The following is an 18,140-nucleotide window of genomic DNA, read 5'->3' as shown; positions in this document are numbered from 1 at the left end:
ATCATTCCCCAAACCTAGGGCTTAAATGCTGAAATAGGCAAAGATTTTTTCTATTTTGGGGGTTAGAAGGTATGACTAATTAATGAGAAATAGTTATATGCCAGGATGCTATTAACTTTTGCAATATTTGCTTATAGCACTAAGGCTAAGATCTTTGAATATGAGATTAGTTGCTTTTGGCTTGAGACCTTGTTCATACTGATTATCTCACTCCAAGTGAACACCCAAGTCCTTTTATACAGCACTCATTTCCTATTCCTGGTACAAAGAATACAGTGCCTTTGGTGAGGAATTGAACACGGTGAATCCACAGAAATGGTTGTCTGAATGGACTCCAGGAGGGCAGGTACTGGAAGGTCCCACTTGGACTGGCACTAACACCACCACCATGATGTTGGCCACACCTTTGCCTGCCTGAGCCCTAAAAACTCCAGAGATGGAGAGCACACAGCTCCACCAGACAACATATTCCTGATCTGCATCAGGGTATGTGTTAGGGTATCCTTTTCCTTGTACCTTGTTAGGGTATTCTTTTCCTAATGCACAATTTCAAACATTCAGCCTGCAATTTGCCCCTTGTTCTACCCTCTGACATGACAGAGAATAATCCTCTCCTCTTTGTAGCTACTCTTGCAGCATCTTGTCACATCCTTTAGGTAGCTGTAAACTGCTCTTTCCTTCCCTCTGTGGTTTTTCACCGCCCACTAGGCCAAGAGGACTCACTGATAATTTTGAAGACTTTTGGTATCACTTGTCCTAATCAATCTGGTTCTAATGCTTCTTGGGAGATGCACATTACAGCTCTCAGACATGGGGTTTCATCTAGCAGGAATGCAAAGTAAACCCAGATTACTGACTCTATTTAACTATACATTCTTGGCAGAGCAGGTGAAGAGACTTGTTGACCTTCAGAACAAAATCAAAAAGACAAACATTTATATTTGTTGGTTTCACATGACATTAATAATTTTGAATATTCAATGCCACTTTTTAGAAGGATAAGTAAGAAAAAAAATTAAAACATCTTTGCATGGTTTCCAGTGAAGGACAAAAAGTGCACCAGAAATACAACACCACAAGTTAGACATTGAAATATGAGTGCTACTATCTCACATGCTTGATTTATTATTTTCATAATTTTATGCTAAGATTACTACAGGATTGAACTATAGTGGGAAAGTGACACTGTCATTTTATAATAACCTGCTTTTCACCATGTTGTCTTTATGTTTACTATTAAATGTTTTGTACACATGGGTTATCTGATTCAAGGAAAATTTGTGCATTAGTGGTGGTAAACTTAATGACAAATTCTATTACAATTTTTAATGATATCCACTTTTATACCATTGCAGATTGTTACAAAAGAATACAAACCTTAACTTTATTATCATTAATCAGCATTAGTAAATATAATTGACATTTTATACAGAACCAGCTTTAAGTAACTTATTGGCAGCAATACAGATACCTCTTAATATTACCCTCTGGCTAGCTACGCTGTTTGGGCGCCTGAGTGTCTGCACTAATGACTTGGAATTAAAATCAAATAAAAGCTGAGAACTGTAATTCAGTATAAAACAAACAGCCATACTTAGTACCCATTTTTATATATATAATTTGGATATACCAGGATCCTTTTTAATTTGTGGTTGATATAAAACAGTGAAAGCGTTTGATACTAGGCAACAAAATAGGATAGAGAAAAACAAATCTGATGTTCCCAGATTTCTACACTTACCCTGTGGGCACACCATAGGAATTGGAATGAGAAGAAAAAGTAGACAGTGTAATTAACCTTTCCTTTCCCTTTTTTTTTAAAACAACAACAAAAAGGCAAAACATGTTAGACATTATAAATAGTAAAAAATACAGATTTTTCTGCATTATTCTTCATCTCAGCAATTTCTGTAGTTTCTTGAGGATTTAATGTGCTTAGGCATGAAAGAGACCTAATCCTTGAAAAAAATTCCTATGAAGACATGGATTATGTTATCAAAAAGATTTAAGAAAACCTGCTTCACTGTACAACCAGGAAAGCTGCTCTGCCTCTCAAAGCCTCATGCCCTGACTTCCAGATATCGAGTGGTGGTTTTTTTCTCAGAGCATATCTGAGCCCTGTCTTCCCCACACCACCTGTGTATGACCTATTTGACTTCACCTCTGGAGGGCAGGGGGGGAAACAACTAGAATACCAAAATACTATCTAGTACTTTTGTGTCTTCTGATGGGGTCTCCAGGGGCTACCGTGCATGGAAGCCCCCAGAAGGGCTACTGATAAATCTTGTGGCACATATCATTACTTAATCCAGTTTATCCCCACCCTTTGCTTCAATAATCTACATTTAAAATCACTACAATTTAATTTTAGCCAACTCTGAGGAAGAACATCAGGATCTGGCTCTCTAAACATGGCTTGTTTTATTCACTCATTCATCTAAATAAGTTGATTCTTTTCTGAGCTCTCATTTTGATAAGACAAATAAGAAAACACAGGAAAACGTTTAGGCAAGAGTAGTATATATGAAACATTCCAAGGAATATCCATACTGTATGGGAAAGACAGAAATGTTATTATTATAAAAGCATACATGTATATGTAAAGAAATCTTCTTTCTTTATGGATCTGATCTCCTCCATGGAGAGTCACAAATCCACACAATAGCCCTGAGTGCTCAGATTTTGCATTTGCTTCTCTGATTTTACAATAGCTGAAAGATATGTAAAAACTCATGTAGCCAGACAGCTCCCTACTGACTACACATCTAAGCAACTTCACATGCATATATTACTCCAACCACTAAAAGCCAGAAATAACACATACATAATAAAAATAAAAAACCCCATGCTCGAAAGGAGCCTGTTTCAGTTTGGAACCTCCAGGGCTCTCCCTGACCAGACTGCACCTTCCACAGTGTCCTGCCTTCTCAGGCAGGGACACACCAAACTACTGAGTTATGCTCTGAAGACTGAAGGGAGGGAATTTCTTCAAGAACTTATAAACATGGCTAAAATAGCAATTTGTTTTTGAATGTAATTCAGGGAAAAAATTAATAATAACTATTACTGTTTTGCTACTGTTATCATGGAGGGCTTTTATGATTCTCTCCCATTTTTAATCACAACTTCAGTAAATGACCACTGGCCATAAAAAGCATCCAGATTACTTTCATTGAAAATAATAATCTACAGTATGGACCAGATTGACATAATTTTGTTCACAGAAAACAATAAAATGCCCAGAGCACCATGCCTGACAGTATTGCTATGATAAAGCTATGCTTGAAGTGTGTCCACTTGAAGTGTTGCACTGATTACAGTTCCTAGTGCCTCCCTAGTTTCAGAATGGGAATGGTTTAGTTACCCAACTACATCTCAGGTCTTCTAAATTTTGTGTTTAACTGGGCAAGGGAGGATGAATTAAGATGCTTACTAGCCCTCTACAAAGGGGTCAGGTGAACAATAATATGTCAGCTTTAGGGTATATAATCATGATTCCCATTCTGCATCCCCTTCTTCCTCTTCTTCTCCCTGTCCCCAAAATGTATTAAGATGGGAAATCAAACAGGCTTCATAACTCGGAAACTTTGATGGTCAAACTCTAGAAAATCTCTCCTGGTAGACTGTGAACCAGGATTTTTCAAAGGCTTTCATTTCACTATATTTGGGCATTTTTCAGAGCCAAAACAAATTTCAAGGCATGACCAAAACATGCAAAAATCTACAAACTTCAAAAGGATATTAGTATGAGAATGACAGTTTGTATGTGTGTATTTTCTTTTCATGGCCAAAACAACACACATTCTCCTAACTGAAGTCATGGGGTGTACTGATAAACTCTGCAACAGATTTCTGCATGGCAGAGACATCAGGCATGGATAATTCCAATCTCAACCATATAAACCAGCAAATCTATAGTAACAGAACACAGGCCATTACAAGAGAAGGTGTTAACTGTACACAGTACTACCAGAATGTATGGACTCTTCTGTGATTCTGAAATACAGTTAGGCTCATATGTTAAAAACTGTGAAATGAAATGCGTGTATATCTCATGTTCTTCAAAATCATTACAGATATATGCAGTAATTACTAGCTTGTGATTTAAAAGACATCTACAGGGCACTGAAATGGAAATCAACAAATTCTGTCTAAGTGCTTTTTTGAAATTATTTGTTTTCATCATATTCCTTGTCAAATACATAATGCATTTTTGTTCTCAGCAAAACTAAGCATTTTGTACATTCTCAGCTTCTTTTTTCCTTTCTTTTCCTCTCATCAATAAATATTTAAACACATTCAACCTAAAAATCTCAAGCTGGTAATCTGCAGCTTGCGTCTTGCCCCCTGAGGTGTAACTATCAATGTGGCAGTGCAGGATTGCTGGAGAGACACTAAATAGATTGTGGTTACAGTCCTACCTGCCCACAGGCCAGTCCCATGCCTCGCTCCCCCATACCATGAGGACATGATAAATTTAACTCCAGCGCATCAGCACCAGCAACCTATAAAACACGTGGAAGGACAAAAAATGAAAAATAAATTTCAAGTAATATACTCTTTCCCGTAGCATTTACTGTTCATGTTAAATAGATTTCTTCAGACATTTGACTTATTTTTCTTTTCTAAGAGAAAAAGCTATGATACCCTAGAAAAGAAGCACATTGATCATTAGAGAGAAAAAACTTCAAAAAACTGATGTGGTTTCCAGAGATTCTTAAGGAATTAGAGTAAAAAACAAAGTAAAAAGATACGAGCAGAATAAAGAGTTGGTTCTGGAAAATGTTAAAAAATTAAATGCAATTACAGGGCCTAAGAGCAGCACTAAGAGTTTTGGCAGGCAATGTTACACAGGTGCTGCTGTGCTCTGAAGAACTGTAACTCAGTAATGTTTCCTTTTTGCTTTAATGGATTCAGTCTCCAGATTTTCTGCAGGCACCTGTACTCTGCCATAGCTTTTGTCATTAAATAAATTTGTTTCTAAAGAACAAGAGGTTAATAAAAAAAAAGTCTAAACAAACATATTAGTCATGCTAATTCCTGCTCATCGCCCTCTATTAGTTACAATTAAAAGGGGAAGGAGCCGAGCTGTCCGAGGGCAGCCCACAGACATGTTCCTCTTCCTTTCTGAACTGCTCCGGCCTGACACGAACATCTTTCCTGTTGCCTTCCAGTGGCTCTAACTAGGGTTTTGTTCTGCATCTGCATTTTGTTTTGCTTATTGAACTGGAGTAACTTTGCCTGCTGTGTGGCCATGGTTCAGCAGTTCCCCAAGTGCGTGAGCAGGGAGAAGCCATCCATCACTCCCAGGACCCCTCCCCGCTCGGGCTGGCTCCCACAGCCTGGCCACGCCGGGGCTGTCGGCCTCCCTGACAAGCTGACCTTTTGGATGAATAGGTCGTCCTCCTGCTGAGACACTGTGCTACCTTCTGGGGCTTCTGCTCTTGTGAAAGCCACATCCATTACCTCCCAGGCAGGATCCTACGCGTGCGATTAAACATCCCTGCTCTTCAGCTGCGCATTCCAGGGCGCCCCAAACTAGTGCTGCTCTCCACAGGGCAGACACCAACAACTACCCAGAAGAGTGTTCTATCACACTGGTTACACATCATTGACTGCATTTAGAGAAACACTTCTTTTCTAAAGGGGTAACATAAATACAAGCACAGATTGGAAATAAGTGCCTTAAAGTTGGGCAGCAGTACTACTGGATTAAAGAAACAGGAGCAAAGGCACAGTAAAGCCATTCTTCCTGATCAGTTTAAGTGTGGCACTGCTTCTGTCAAGCATAGATTCCAAAATACGATTTCATGGTCAATTAGGTAAATACAGGTATAAATTGAAATAGTCTTGAAGATCACGAAGCTAACTACTGAAAATGTTTAATTTCACTTCCCTAAGTCCCCAAAGTGACTTTTTTCCTCATAGGTTTAAAATGCTGAAAGAAAATTGAGAAGTGTCACCCTACATAACCACAGGAGGGCTTAGGACACTGAATAAAGCAACAATGATGTTGAAACATTCTGCCATATGAAAACACAAATTCAAAATATCCACATCTCTATCCATACACATATAAAAGCATATTTATAATTTAAACATTTAAATCTGAGGTAGTGCTAGCAATAATGATGCAGTAATTTTTTTCTTTGCTCACATTTGTTAATGCTATGCTTTTAATTTCCTCTAGATACTTTATGTGGAAAACAGGCTTTAATTTAAACGTAAAAACTTTGCTTTCCATTCAGATATAGACACCCTTCTGAATGAAATTAGTGCAGTCCTGATAAGTATTTCTTATACTACTTCCTATGGACACAGGTACATGTTATTAAATAGTTTTTTCCTCAAATTGAATAGAAATTTCAGGTGCATTGTCTGTTTGCATTTCTGTAAGATTGCATTTATATTATAGAAAGCCTGCTGACTGCTATTATATATGCTGACTTTCTCAGCTATCATTTTTGAAAGTCTGTATTAAAACTAGAATAGCATTAAATGAGCCCTTTATACTTTAAATATTCAAGAGTTTTATATTCAAAATTTCTTCTGGTGCTGTCAAACTAGTGCGCCTCTAGGCAAGGTAAGATCAAGTTGGGCTCTCAAAGGTAGAATTAAATTTTATCAGGGCATCTGTCATAATATACAGTTTGCTTAAAATGCAAATAAAAAGTATATAGATTCAAAGACTAAAGGCTTTCCAGGTACTGTTTGAAATCCGAGGGACTATTTTTATGGAACAGATTTCCTTTAAATTTACATTTCCATCATTTTAATGAAAATACAGAATAAGCAAATTATAACAGACATGTTTTAAATTCTCATTTTTCACTTTGAATCTATTTCTTTCAAGAAATCCCTTACTGCAGCTCTTGTTTTCAAGGAGAATTTAAAACCAAAAATATGTGGAAACACATTTAGGAAACCATTACCTCAGCCATTTTTGAAAGTTCAGTCCAGTCCTCCCTGTTATAGCTGCACATGATGCTGGCAATCAGAACCTGGAAAGAGCATATATACATTATTGTGATACTGTACATTACTGTGACTCTAGACATGAACTGCACAGCCTGCTCATGGGAACTACCAGCTGTCTGCCACGAGCTAGAGAGTGAAATACAGCTGCAGACCTCACTGGGGACAAGAAACAGTGAACAAACTCATCTATTATATCCCTGGGTTTTGAAGAGGGTCTATCCACATGCACTCTCTCTGTCATGTGACACAGTGAGAACAGAGTCTGTCCTACACACAGAGCCAACCAGGACACTGTCAGACATACTTGTTCGTGAGGTCTGAGGAAGGAAGCTGTTATTTACTATTAATACAAATGACAGAAGTATTTTGACTATTTAGAGGTAGATAAGACATCAGTGCATGAGTTTACACTCCAATGTGGCAGTGTATAGACACACTATTCCAGCGGACTTCAGGAATCCAGGACACATCAAATCCAGATCCTGGAGTCTCTTACCATGCAACTTTAGGACAGTGAAAGACAGCCAGAACTATTTTGTGTCCCAGAGGCAACTGGGAAGAGACTTTCAGCATGTGGGGAAACTCTGCAGGAGTGGGAGAATGGCCCAGGGAAACTCCAGCTTTTGTTATTCCATGATGCACATTTTATTTGCTGTACACTGACTAGCCCCAGTTCCCCAGAGCTATTCTGTGTAATTGCCTTTCTTTTTCATTACACTGAGCACCTTTCAAGTCCAGATTCTGCCTCTAGCTGCTGGCTCCCTCTAAAATATTTCTTGAGGTTTATGTTTTTAGGTAAAATAAGATCTAACAGGATTCTTCAGTGTTTGGGGGGGCACCTAAACATACACCTTACCAGCTGCATATAGTGCTGTTTACTGTTAGAATAATGTTAACTACTCCTCTGGTCAATGCCCAGTTCAAGTGACAGTGCTAATTTCCATTTAAGACTAAAATAAAATAATGTGTTCTGGACTCAAAAGTTGAAATTATGAAGTTGACAGATTTGAGGTAAGATCAGCAGAGAAATCAGCCCACAAACTCCTGCATGAACAACTTCTTAGAAGGATGATGTTTGGAAGAAAAAATGCAACAGAAAACTATATTGCAGCAGCTAAAAGGTTAAATCAGAAAAGATATCAGAAAACTTAACAGAAGTCTACAAGCTCAGTCTGTGTTCAAAGAAAACACAAGGAGAGGAGAATAGAGAAGTGTCTGGCCATGCTCTTGTTTATTTGGCCTTCTTACATGAAACTTTCACATGAAAGTTTGATTGACAGGTAACGTGACATTTGATTTTAATCTTTTTGTTTTCCAAACAAGCTTTACTGTCTCATTAATAACTAGGGTTGGCTGAATCTGCCACCCCCTCATTTTAACACTTCTCTTGAACTTTCCCATAATGCTGAGGGTTAATGACTCATTCATTTCAAACAAATACTGAAAAGCGTGGTGTAGAAAAATTGTCCAACACACACAATTGCTGGAAACTGTAAACTCCCAAATTATGTGCATGAGAAGGAGGAGATATTTAGTATCTTCAGAAGGGAGGGAAACACACTTTGAAAAGTAAGGCAGGTATAGAGAAAATTGGACATGGTGAGGTTACATTCTAATAATTTAAAACAAAACACATTCCAAACATATTAATTTAAAAGGAAATACCATGTATCATCATCATTATTTCCATTGTTTTTCTCTGATGAGTCTCTACAGTGAACCCACCTACCTGCAGACTGCCCATCCACCCACCCACCCTCCTGGCCTGTTTGCAGGATGGCAGTCTGGTGAGAAGGGAAAAGTTTGATGAAGTGCCTGCCTTGCCTGCAGGTGCCCATTTGTGCTCACCTCTGGCATAAATGTAAGACCAAACTCTTCATTAAGCACACACAATCATTACTGCCCACGCTTTTATTCCCCTCTGACAGGGAAAAAGAGTCTCTCTCCTATACCATAATTTTTTAAATAGGGAAAAATCTTATATAGCTGTATCAGTCAAATGTTAATGAAACAAAATCTGCTCTGTCTCCTATTTGAATATTCAAGATAAATTGAGGGCTCTGAAAATAAACAGAAATATCTTTTAAAGGACTTCAATTTTTTAAAAGCAAAAATTGTGACAAATCTGTCTAAGAAATTATATAGAAAAATTTAAAGCAACTGGAATTTATCTAGAAACAGTATCTTGTCAAATTCATGCTTTTTATAAACCAACTAAAGCAAAAAAACAACCCAGCAGCTCAGACACTGACAACATGATAAGGATTTTCACAGTTGCATTCACAATCCAAAGTACATCAGAAATCTGCACAACTGAGCTTTAAAACAAACCAATTTTTTCATTGGGGAAAGTTGTAAGACAACAAGGGCAGCTGACTAGATTCATAAGTAGTTGAGTTAGGTTACATCAAGTGTTACTAATGAAATTTGAAAATTCTGCTGGGAGTGTACAAAAGAGGAGGAACATGATCTGTGATGTTTCCAAGAGCTGTTAATTAAGACAACATGTTTATTTAATATTGATAAGTTTTAGGATTCATATTTAAAATTAAGCCCATACTTTTTGACAGAAGCAGTGGTTTATAATAACAAAAATAACTGAAAACAAAAATTACATTTTTGCCATGACTGTTCACAGGAAAGCCATGATCTCAGAGGGAATAACGAAAATTTAAAAATAGTAGGGATTATTTCATGGTTTTTCCCCCCCTCAGTGTTCTCTTATAACTTGAAAAAAACTTATTTCCTAGGTAAAATAATATCCCCAGCACTCTGTGCTAACAAAACTGTCCTGTCTCAGGTGACAGCTCTTCCCCAAAACACCTTTACAGTCTCTTCATTTGGATTCAGTGCCCAAGAAAAAGAAACTATCACTGTCATGTGTGAACATTTAGGGAACTATCGGTGATGCCTGAGGTTCGGATCTACTCCTAAAATCACACACGGAAATTTATAAAGAAAATATAGACTATTATCACTACCTAAAAGAGAATAGCAAGGACAAAGTAAGAATTACAAGTGATAACAGGCAGAGGTTATATTGGAAAGTAATAAATGAGAACTGTATCACATTTCAGCTTCTATGTCTCTTCTCACTCATATTTTCAGTGCCTGCAATGCCATGTACCACATTACCACCCCTGCAAATTTAACAGCCCCAAACAGCTGCTATCTCATGGAAGTCCAGCACGTGGCCCAGCCCAGGAGCATCTGCAGAGAGCACATCCTTCCTTTTGATTCCTCAAATTTTCAGTGGCAACCTGACGTGAGCTTAATTACAGTGGTTTGAGCCACAAGTGTGAGGCTGCACACGCTTCCCAGCTTACAAAAGTAGACTCCTGACAGATCTTACAATGAAGCTGCTGCTAAAGTGTGGTAAGTGGTAAATGAGAGTTGACTAAATTGCAGCTTTGTCATAGCTCGAGTGTGGGCTGCCTGCAAACTGTGCATGATTGAGGCACAGTGGGACCCCCGGCCCATTCCTTATTCCAGACCACAATCATCGCTGGTGGATGCTGTTCCCCCTTCTCCTCCATCCAAGCTGCTGTTTTGCCTGTGGTGGGAGATGCTGCTGCCCCGCCCCACACAGCAGCCCTGTGGACTCTGTCCCTCCCTGACCATCCCTGTGACACATGTCACCAGACAAGGGCTTTTCACCCCACACTACGTGACTGACAATTTCTCCAAATGCCTATAAAGGGACAGATGCACCTTGGCAACACCACACACTGCTCTGTGTTCAGCGTTTTCCTGATCATTCATGGAACAAAGAGGTCCTCAATAAAACTTGCTTTTTGTTGGAGGGAAGGGAGGTGGGAAAGGGAGGGTATGTAATGTACCAGTTAGGACACCATTATAAGATGAATATACTGTAGCTAAAGCAGTAAAAAGTTACATTTCACACAATTCTGTGACTAATGCATTAGTAGCTGTTCTACTTAAAAGAACACTGACAAGGTACTTCTCATAATCCTTAAAATATTTTTCTCCCTGTTTATAATAATCCCCTGGAAACTTAAACTAGAATCTATTTCCCTTGTGAATGTTTTTTTTTCTCATCCATTATCTCTATGTGGATGTCTCATGAATGCAATAGAATGAAAAGAAATAATGATGAGGTTTGCCACTGTGTATGTTTTCAAGTGATCTTTCTTTCTTAGCACACAGAATTCACTGCAAGAGGTTGCAAAACAAAAAGAAGGAGGAAAAAAAAAACAACAACTGGGTCTAGTTTGGGCCACATCTATTTCAAGCCAGAGAGCAGTAAAATTCTACATTGACAATTACCATTTGTCCAGTACTGCTCTGCAGGGAGTAAGGGAGTTTCAGTATACTCAAACAGCCTGAAATAAAAGTCTCAGCTGTCTGGATTTAAATGTGAACACTGTCAATTCCTGCAAATTTAAGAAAAATTCTCAACATACAGAATGAAATCACAATCCTCTATCCTCATGCCTGTGATAACCATATTTATTTTGGTCATCACACACACTGGCCAGAGCCTATATCTGTTCTGAATCTCCTCTTCCAGGCCTGTGCATAATCTCTGTGCACTTCAGGAAATCCAGCCAAAATTTCTGCTTGCTCTTCCCTGCCTGTACCTTCTTATAGCTGCACGAGACTTGAGGGCAGTTCTCATCACGTCCATAGATGCAGTATCAACAGCAAAGAGCTGGCAGTGAGGGAGTAACAACAGCAACACAGGATTTTTGGGTTGTTCCACTCAAGATGTTCCACTTCTGAAGACTCACACCAACAGCCTTGCTCTCTAAACCTGCCTCTTACACAGCATCAGGTCCAGGATGAGTCCCAGCTGTGCCACATTGAGCCAGCAGAAAAGTTCTTGGAGGCTTTGTGCTATCCAGTGCCACCTCTGGCCACCCTCTGCTTTTCAAAATGGTCACTGGCTGATGAAATGATCCCCCTCAAAAAAACGGAGCAAGATTTACAATGTACAGAACACTTTTAACACCCACTGCACAAGACAAGAGAACAAGCACAGCAAACATTCTGTACTGCACAAATACACTCAAATGTGCAGTACTGAAAAACAACAAGAGCACAAACATTTGCTGCTATAAAAAAAACCCTCTGGAAACCAGCCTGATTTTGATGCCTGGTACACTCAGCCTGGTTTCTCCTTTCCTGTACATTCTTGTAAATTTTGATTTGTTGCAGAACTGAAATAAAAATAAGCTTCTTATTAAAACCTACCTAGAACATCAAATCCCATGCAATAAGAAAGTTAACAATTGTAAAACCTGTCATGTCTCTGAGAAGCAGAGGAATTATCTTGTTATCAATTTAATAATGGAACACTGAAGTAAATGATGCCATCCACTGACACTAGTAACACTGTCTCTCCTGGGAAATTCATGTTGGTAGGAACTGTCAATCTAGATGGATATGGACATATGAAACATTGTACCTTCAGTCCATAAATCTATTCTTTCTGCACTGTGTTAATAAAAAGATTCTGCATGATGATAAAGACAAGCAATGCAGAATGTCTTGACACTGCTGACCTGCAATTCTGCTCCTCTTCTCTCTTCTTTTTTCAGGGAATTTACTCTCCAGTAAATAATTTAACAATCTCTAACCATTCATTGTTTTCCTCCTTCACTTGCACTTAAAATACATATGTTTGAGTATTTGAAAATGAGACAAGTAGGGGATGTTAGTATGTTTATTATTCAGCTGTAGCATACCTTCGGAATAAAGCACTTTCTGTGCCTTGATACTTTATAGTGAGAGCTTCCATTTGTTTTTTAAAGGAAGGGGAAATTAGATACAACAGAGCAACACAAAAATAGGCCAAACATTATCAGCACACAACTAAGTCTAGAGAGATGATGATAAAAGTTTGAAAATGCTATGATTCGCTCTATGTATTACATAAAAAAGTCAGCATGAGCAGAAAACACCATAGATTCTAATCCCAGGCTAAATGGAGATGCTTATTTTTAAAGGTAGTCATTTTCATATGATGACTCTGCTTCTATCAATGAAATCCACCTATTTAATGAGATTATTTGATGGATTTCAGTGAGTACACTGGGCTACAACTTCAAAATCAGGCCTAGAGTTGTTAGGTTCTAACACCCTCAGACAAACAAAACCCAAAGGCTATGAACAAACCTTTTTCTTTGCAAAATAACACAACTTGTGTCTTTGATGGGAGCAGAAAGTTAATCAGGTTGTATTTTACCTGCAGAAAAACAAGGGATCTGCTTGGTTTTGTAAGTGCCCCTCTACCACTTCAGACTCAGTGTCAGCACTACCAGGGCAGCAGAGGAGCTACCTTGGCCCTGCTCACACAGAAATGTACAGGCACACATCACAGACATGGAAATGTGCATAAATGAAAATGAAATGTGACCTAATGAGAGTGCTGCTAATTCGCAATGCAACTGAAAAAAGGTGAATGGTCAAGAAAAAAAATATCTGATGCATCCCTCATGACTCAGGGCACTCTAATTAAGATGTGGCAACTTCTGAACACTGAAAAGGGAACCATGGAATAAGAGTTCCCCAAAGCCTATGTACAATGAAAGAGAATATAGCACCTGTATAGAGCACTTCAGGGAAGCTCAAATATTTAACATGACTAGAAGAAGTATGTCCATTTTATGACAGACTGTTGAAAATTTCAGTACTTCAGATAAACCCTTCAAATTACATTGAAAATTACCTATGTGGCTAAAGACTTCCCTGGAAATTTGATAGAATCTCTGGGATTTTATTTTTCATAGGAAACCTATCCTAGTTCAACCTTTAGTCTCTTTGATAATGAGTGAAAACAAATATATGAGTACATGGAAATAAAGGCTGAATCCAAAAGAAGAGTGAAGACAGATACTAATTTTTGGCACTGTTTCTTTCTAACAATGCCTGCAAGCCCCTGTGGAATTGGTAAGCCCCTGCTGTATTTCTGTGCTTTCCACACCGATTTAATATAAAGAGAAAGCAGAGGAGGCCAATACATTATTGGAGAAGCTAAGAGAAAAGGGATATATCTAATTCTATGATATTTCAGACACATGCTATGACCTGTAGCAAAAGCTTTTCACCAGGGTGCTGACACATTATTGATTCTCAAGACCACATAAGAAAAACAAGGCTGGCAAAAGGCTGCACAAATATGTGAATTTTTTCCTCCACCTTTAGAAATTTTTCTCTTATCAAATTCTCTGCCCAGATACACAAAGCCCTTTTAACCACAGTTCTTTGAGCACCTCACTAATTGTTGCTCTTTATTTTCACAATAGCACAGGCAACTCTCTGCAGGGTGCCCCTCTGAGAGGGGAAGCCAACTGGAGACAAAGATGTTCAGGCATGTAGGCTGCTCCCACAGAGGGAATGAGCAGCTGTTGACTGAAAGGAACCCTAAGATCCCCTCTAGACCTTGGCTGCCTCTAGATATATACAGATATATTTCCCCAATTACTCAGCAGCAAAGCTGCTTAACTTATTAGAAAACAAATTCAGCAGAAAATATAAAGAGACAAAATACAGAATTAATAACTTTGTCACAGTTTCCTAACCCCTGCACTCCGTCAGCTAGTAATTCCCCAGGTCAAATCTGTCTCTTTGCATCTCTGAGAAGTCCATCCTATCTCTTCTCTTGTTCCATCACCCCCCAGGGCTTCTTTTAATTCACTTCCTTGGGTTTTGAAATCTCAAGAAAGCTAGCAGTATCAGTGCTAGTAGAGAAGAAAATTGTGACTTAGAGAGCAGAGAGGAAAACCCCTCCCTTTTTACACTTCAGAGCCCTGTGATCTACTTCATCATGTGACATTGCCGGTGCCAGAGGGATGCTTGGAAGGACTAAACGATTTTGTCAGCCAGGTTGCATCCTCCACAACTCACCCACTCTCTCTCTCTCTGTGCACCATTATCCTCCTAGTGATATACTGAAAATTAGTGATAATTTACCTGAGTTTTGCAGAAAAATTCAGTTAGGCTTTTCTGAGAGGTGGGGGTGTGGTAGTTAAGAAGATGTGTAGGAACAGGCTATAAGGCTTGTCCCATCTTCAGGATGTTATCTGATGGCTTTGAATGCCAGCTTCATGAGGGAGACCTATCAGTCCCTAAATATTATTTGTATTTAAATGCTATATAAAAATAGTATAAAAATACTATTTCCCTAGGTATCAGTCTAGCTATGCAGCTTCACAAAGAGGAGAGCTTCTTCACAGTCCCACACCTGCCTGATCAACGGGCAGGCTCACCTCATGATCAGAGACAATCTGCAAATGTTCATAGGGCTAAAAGCATGCTATCTTTTCAATGGTCAAAGCAACACCAGTGGGATCCAACCCCACCAGAACCCTTCATTTGGAAAAAAAATGTTTCATGTATAAATATTTCTATAGTGAAAATTATAATAAAGTAGTCCATTATCAAAGACAGAAACTCTACTTTCTGTCAGGCGCAAAACTTTTCAAGAAGTGAAGATGAAAATCTGTGTTTTCTGTTGATCTATTCATATATATTTCCTACCATTCCCTGGTATTTCCCAGCCAGGCCAAAAATTCAGGGAACAACAGTGCCACTATGCACTGAACCTCCTGATGGCAGGTCTGCAGTGCTCCCATCTGTGGTATGATCAGAAAAATCTCATGAGTGGGTAGCTTTTTTTTCCTATGCAGACAGAAGAATTTACTTAAGTAGCTAGCTGTTATGTCTGATGACCCAAGAGTTTTTTGGCTACACTCCAGCAGCAAAGAAGATACAAAATTAAGGGCTCTAAGTTGGCAGTTACCTTCTGACTAATCTTTCCTCCTCAAGTGCCAGTTCGACCCACCTCTTCATATTTTAGGGAAGCTCATGTGAAGATGCTGAGAAAGTGAAAGAGGCCCTACTATTTCACTGCATATCTGGAAGTTTAATAAAATTGTTACCTAACTTGTTCAGCGTACTGCTATGTGATTGGATATTTTAAGGTTAAAATGCATTGAAATTTCTACAGCCTTATAGCCTCATTCAAATGATCATTCAAATGAAAGACCTAATGTTGGTGAGATTTTTATCAATGTCCCAGCTGTGAGTATGTGTGTTGCCAAAAAGATAAATCGAAAATAAATCATGTGAAGCGTGGATGCCTTTGGCAGAATCAAAGGCAAAAGTCCTACTAGGAACCAGAGGTGTGCTGAGAGAATGCAAATATAACACACATACATTTTTAATGCCCACCCTTTGCTTTAAGATGCACACACTGCACACAGGTAACAATTGGGGTACCTATAAAATCCCACAATCTTTAGATACTCTCATCTGAGCCATATATAATTTAAATGAAACATTCTGCAAGCATATTCAGATTTTAATACAGTTATAGAGAGAGAGCATAAATGTCTAGGTGGCCAAGAATGGCATAGCTAAGAATAAGTCTATCATATCATATTACACCGCAAGAAAAGTGAAGCAGATTTTTATAAATGCTGCCCTGAAATTTAGGAATAGAGCTTCATGATATTTTTTCCAAACATAAGACTTAAAAAAGACTTAAATTACATCCTTATGTATAGACAGAAAAATCAATGTAACTACAATTTTATAAAAAAATATTTAACATAAAAAGAAGTAAAAGAAAATTAAATTTTAAATAGATTAGGAACCCTGCACTTAAAAATGTGAGAAAGATGTAAAAATAACCAGTGAAAAAGCATTCTTCCTGAGATTTGTGCGACTGGAAAGTGTAGTGGCAGGAAACAGGAGAGAAAATCACTCTGTTGGTTTCTTAGATTGCATTTAACCTACATGGCTCACAACAAAGGATGTACTTAAGTCTCCTGTAAACCATCCTTTAAAATATTTATTTGAGTTTAAGTGTTCAGTAAATAAGTTCTTACTACTTCCTTCAACACTCAAAAGACACACACTTCCTTCAACACTCAAAAGACCATCTCCCCTAGCTCTGCATACAAGGTTTCAACACACAAGCAGGTTACTGCTGATTTATGAGTTACCTACCCTGGGCACACCTGCAGCCAGTGGCTGCTCTAGTGCTCTTTCAAACCCCATAAAATAGGAGGTAAGGCTGGTTTGCTATGTCCAAAATTGAAGAAATTCATATGAAGTTGAATCAGGCTGTATTTGCTGCAAGTTCCCAACAGGGGTAGTTACCACACTGACACACTGCAATTTGCTATCCCATGGTAATTGGTTGCCATGTCTGTGTTCATACAGCTGTATTAGACTAAGACTGTATGGAGAGAACGAGATTGCTTTTTGGATCCTGCTGGCCACCTCATTTTGCATGTTTAGCAGTTGCTCCTTTAAGCATAGTTCATTAGAACAACAACAACAACAACAAAAACCAAAAAACCCCACCACAAGAAAAAAAAAGCCAAAAAAAAACCCCAAAAAACAAAACACAAACACAAACAAGAGACAACCCTCACAAAGCTAAACAAAAAACCCAAACCAACCAAACAAAATAATTACAAAAATAAAACAGAGTGAGTTGAGATCTAGGATATAGAATTGTGACAGATATGAGAAGTTTAGTAATGAAGACTATGTAAAAGTTTATGGTCATATTTCTTAAACACAGTATGCATAAAAAGTTTAGAAGCTACCAGCAGTATTGAGGGTGTAGAATAAGATAAGTTCAGAGCCCACTAAGAATTCTGCTAATCTACATGTTCCTCTTGGTAGATAAAGAAAAGAAAAAACATCTTGGAACACTTTATTCCCACATTTCGCTCAGAATTTGAGATCTTTCCCTAGCCCCCCTCCCCAGAAAGCACAGGAGGCTGGGATATAGTCCAGCTGCTGTCAATCACACTGAAGAGCTGGCTCTAATTGTGATAGATTCAAGCATGTGCCTCTGCCTTTCTTGTCTGAGCTAGAACATGTCTGCAGAGAGCCAGCTCTCCTACTACCGGCACAGTTCAGAGCCGCAAACGCCGCGCTTGCTTCTCAACAAAAATAAACAGTTTGGTGGTAGAACTGCATCTACACTGGGTTCTGCCAGGACAGCAGCTAGATGCCATTTTATTTTTAGTATTCCTAGCCTACATAAGTATGTGAGCAAGCCTTTTAAATATAGACCTAGCCTTCATATTTTTCTTCATTAGAGCTCTAGCAGAATGCCTAAAATGTAAACCACACCACAGAATTTACAGAATATGGGCTACAGGAACAGCATACACTTA

The 18,140-nt window shown here is 38.5% G+C and overlaps 1 protein-coding gene across 3 annotated transcripts in view; it reads right to left on the bottom strand.

Annotated features, from left to right (window-relative positions):
• Positions 1-18,140, bottom strand: part of DPYD (dihydropyrimidine dehydrogenase) — a 332,287-nt gene that overhangs the window by 100,644 nt on the left and 213,503 nt on the right. For all 3 annotated transcript variants that reach the window (XR_004980615.2, XM_036387649.2, XM_036387650.1), the window contains exons 15-16: positions 6,933-7,001; positions 4,422-4,505 (exon numbers count right to left, since the gene is read on the bottom strand). Coding sequence is in view for 2 of the 3 variants with exons in the window: in XM_036387649.2 (XP_036243542.1) it covers positions 4,422-4,505; positions 6,933-7,001 (153 nt within the window). In the remaining variant the exon portion in view is untranslated. The remainder of the gene's footprint in view (positions 1-4,421; positions 4,506-6,932; positions 7,002-18,140) is intronic.

This window comes from Molothrus ater, chromosome 9, assembly GCF_012460135.2.
Source record: "Molothrus ater isolate BHLD 08-10-18 breed brown headed cowbird chromosome 9, BPBGC_Mater_1.1, whole genome shotgun sequence".
Lineage (NCBI taxonomy): Eukaryota > Metazoa > Chordata > Aves > Passeriformes > Icteridae > Molothrus > Molothrus ater.
The sequence above is the reverse complement of the archived record's forward strand: the minus strand, read 5'-3'. Positions and strand labels throughout refer to the sequence as shown.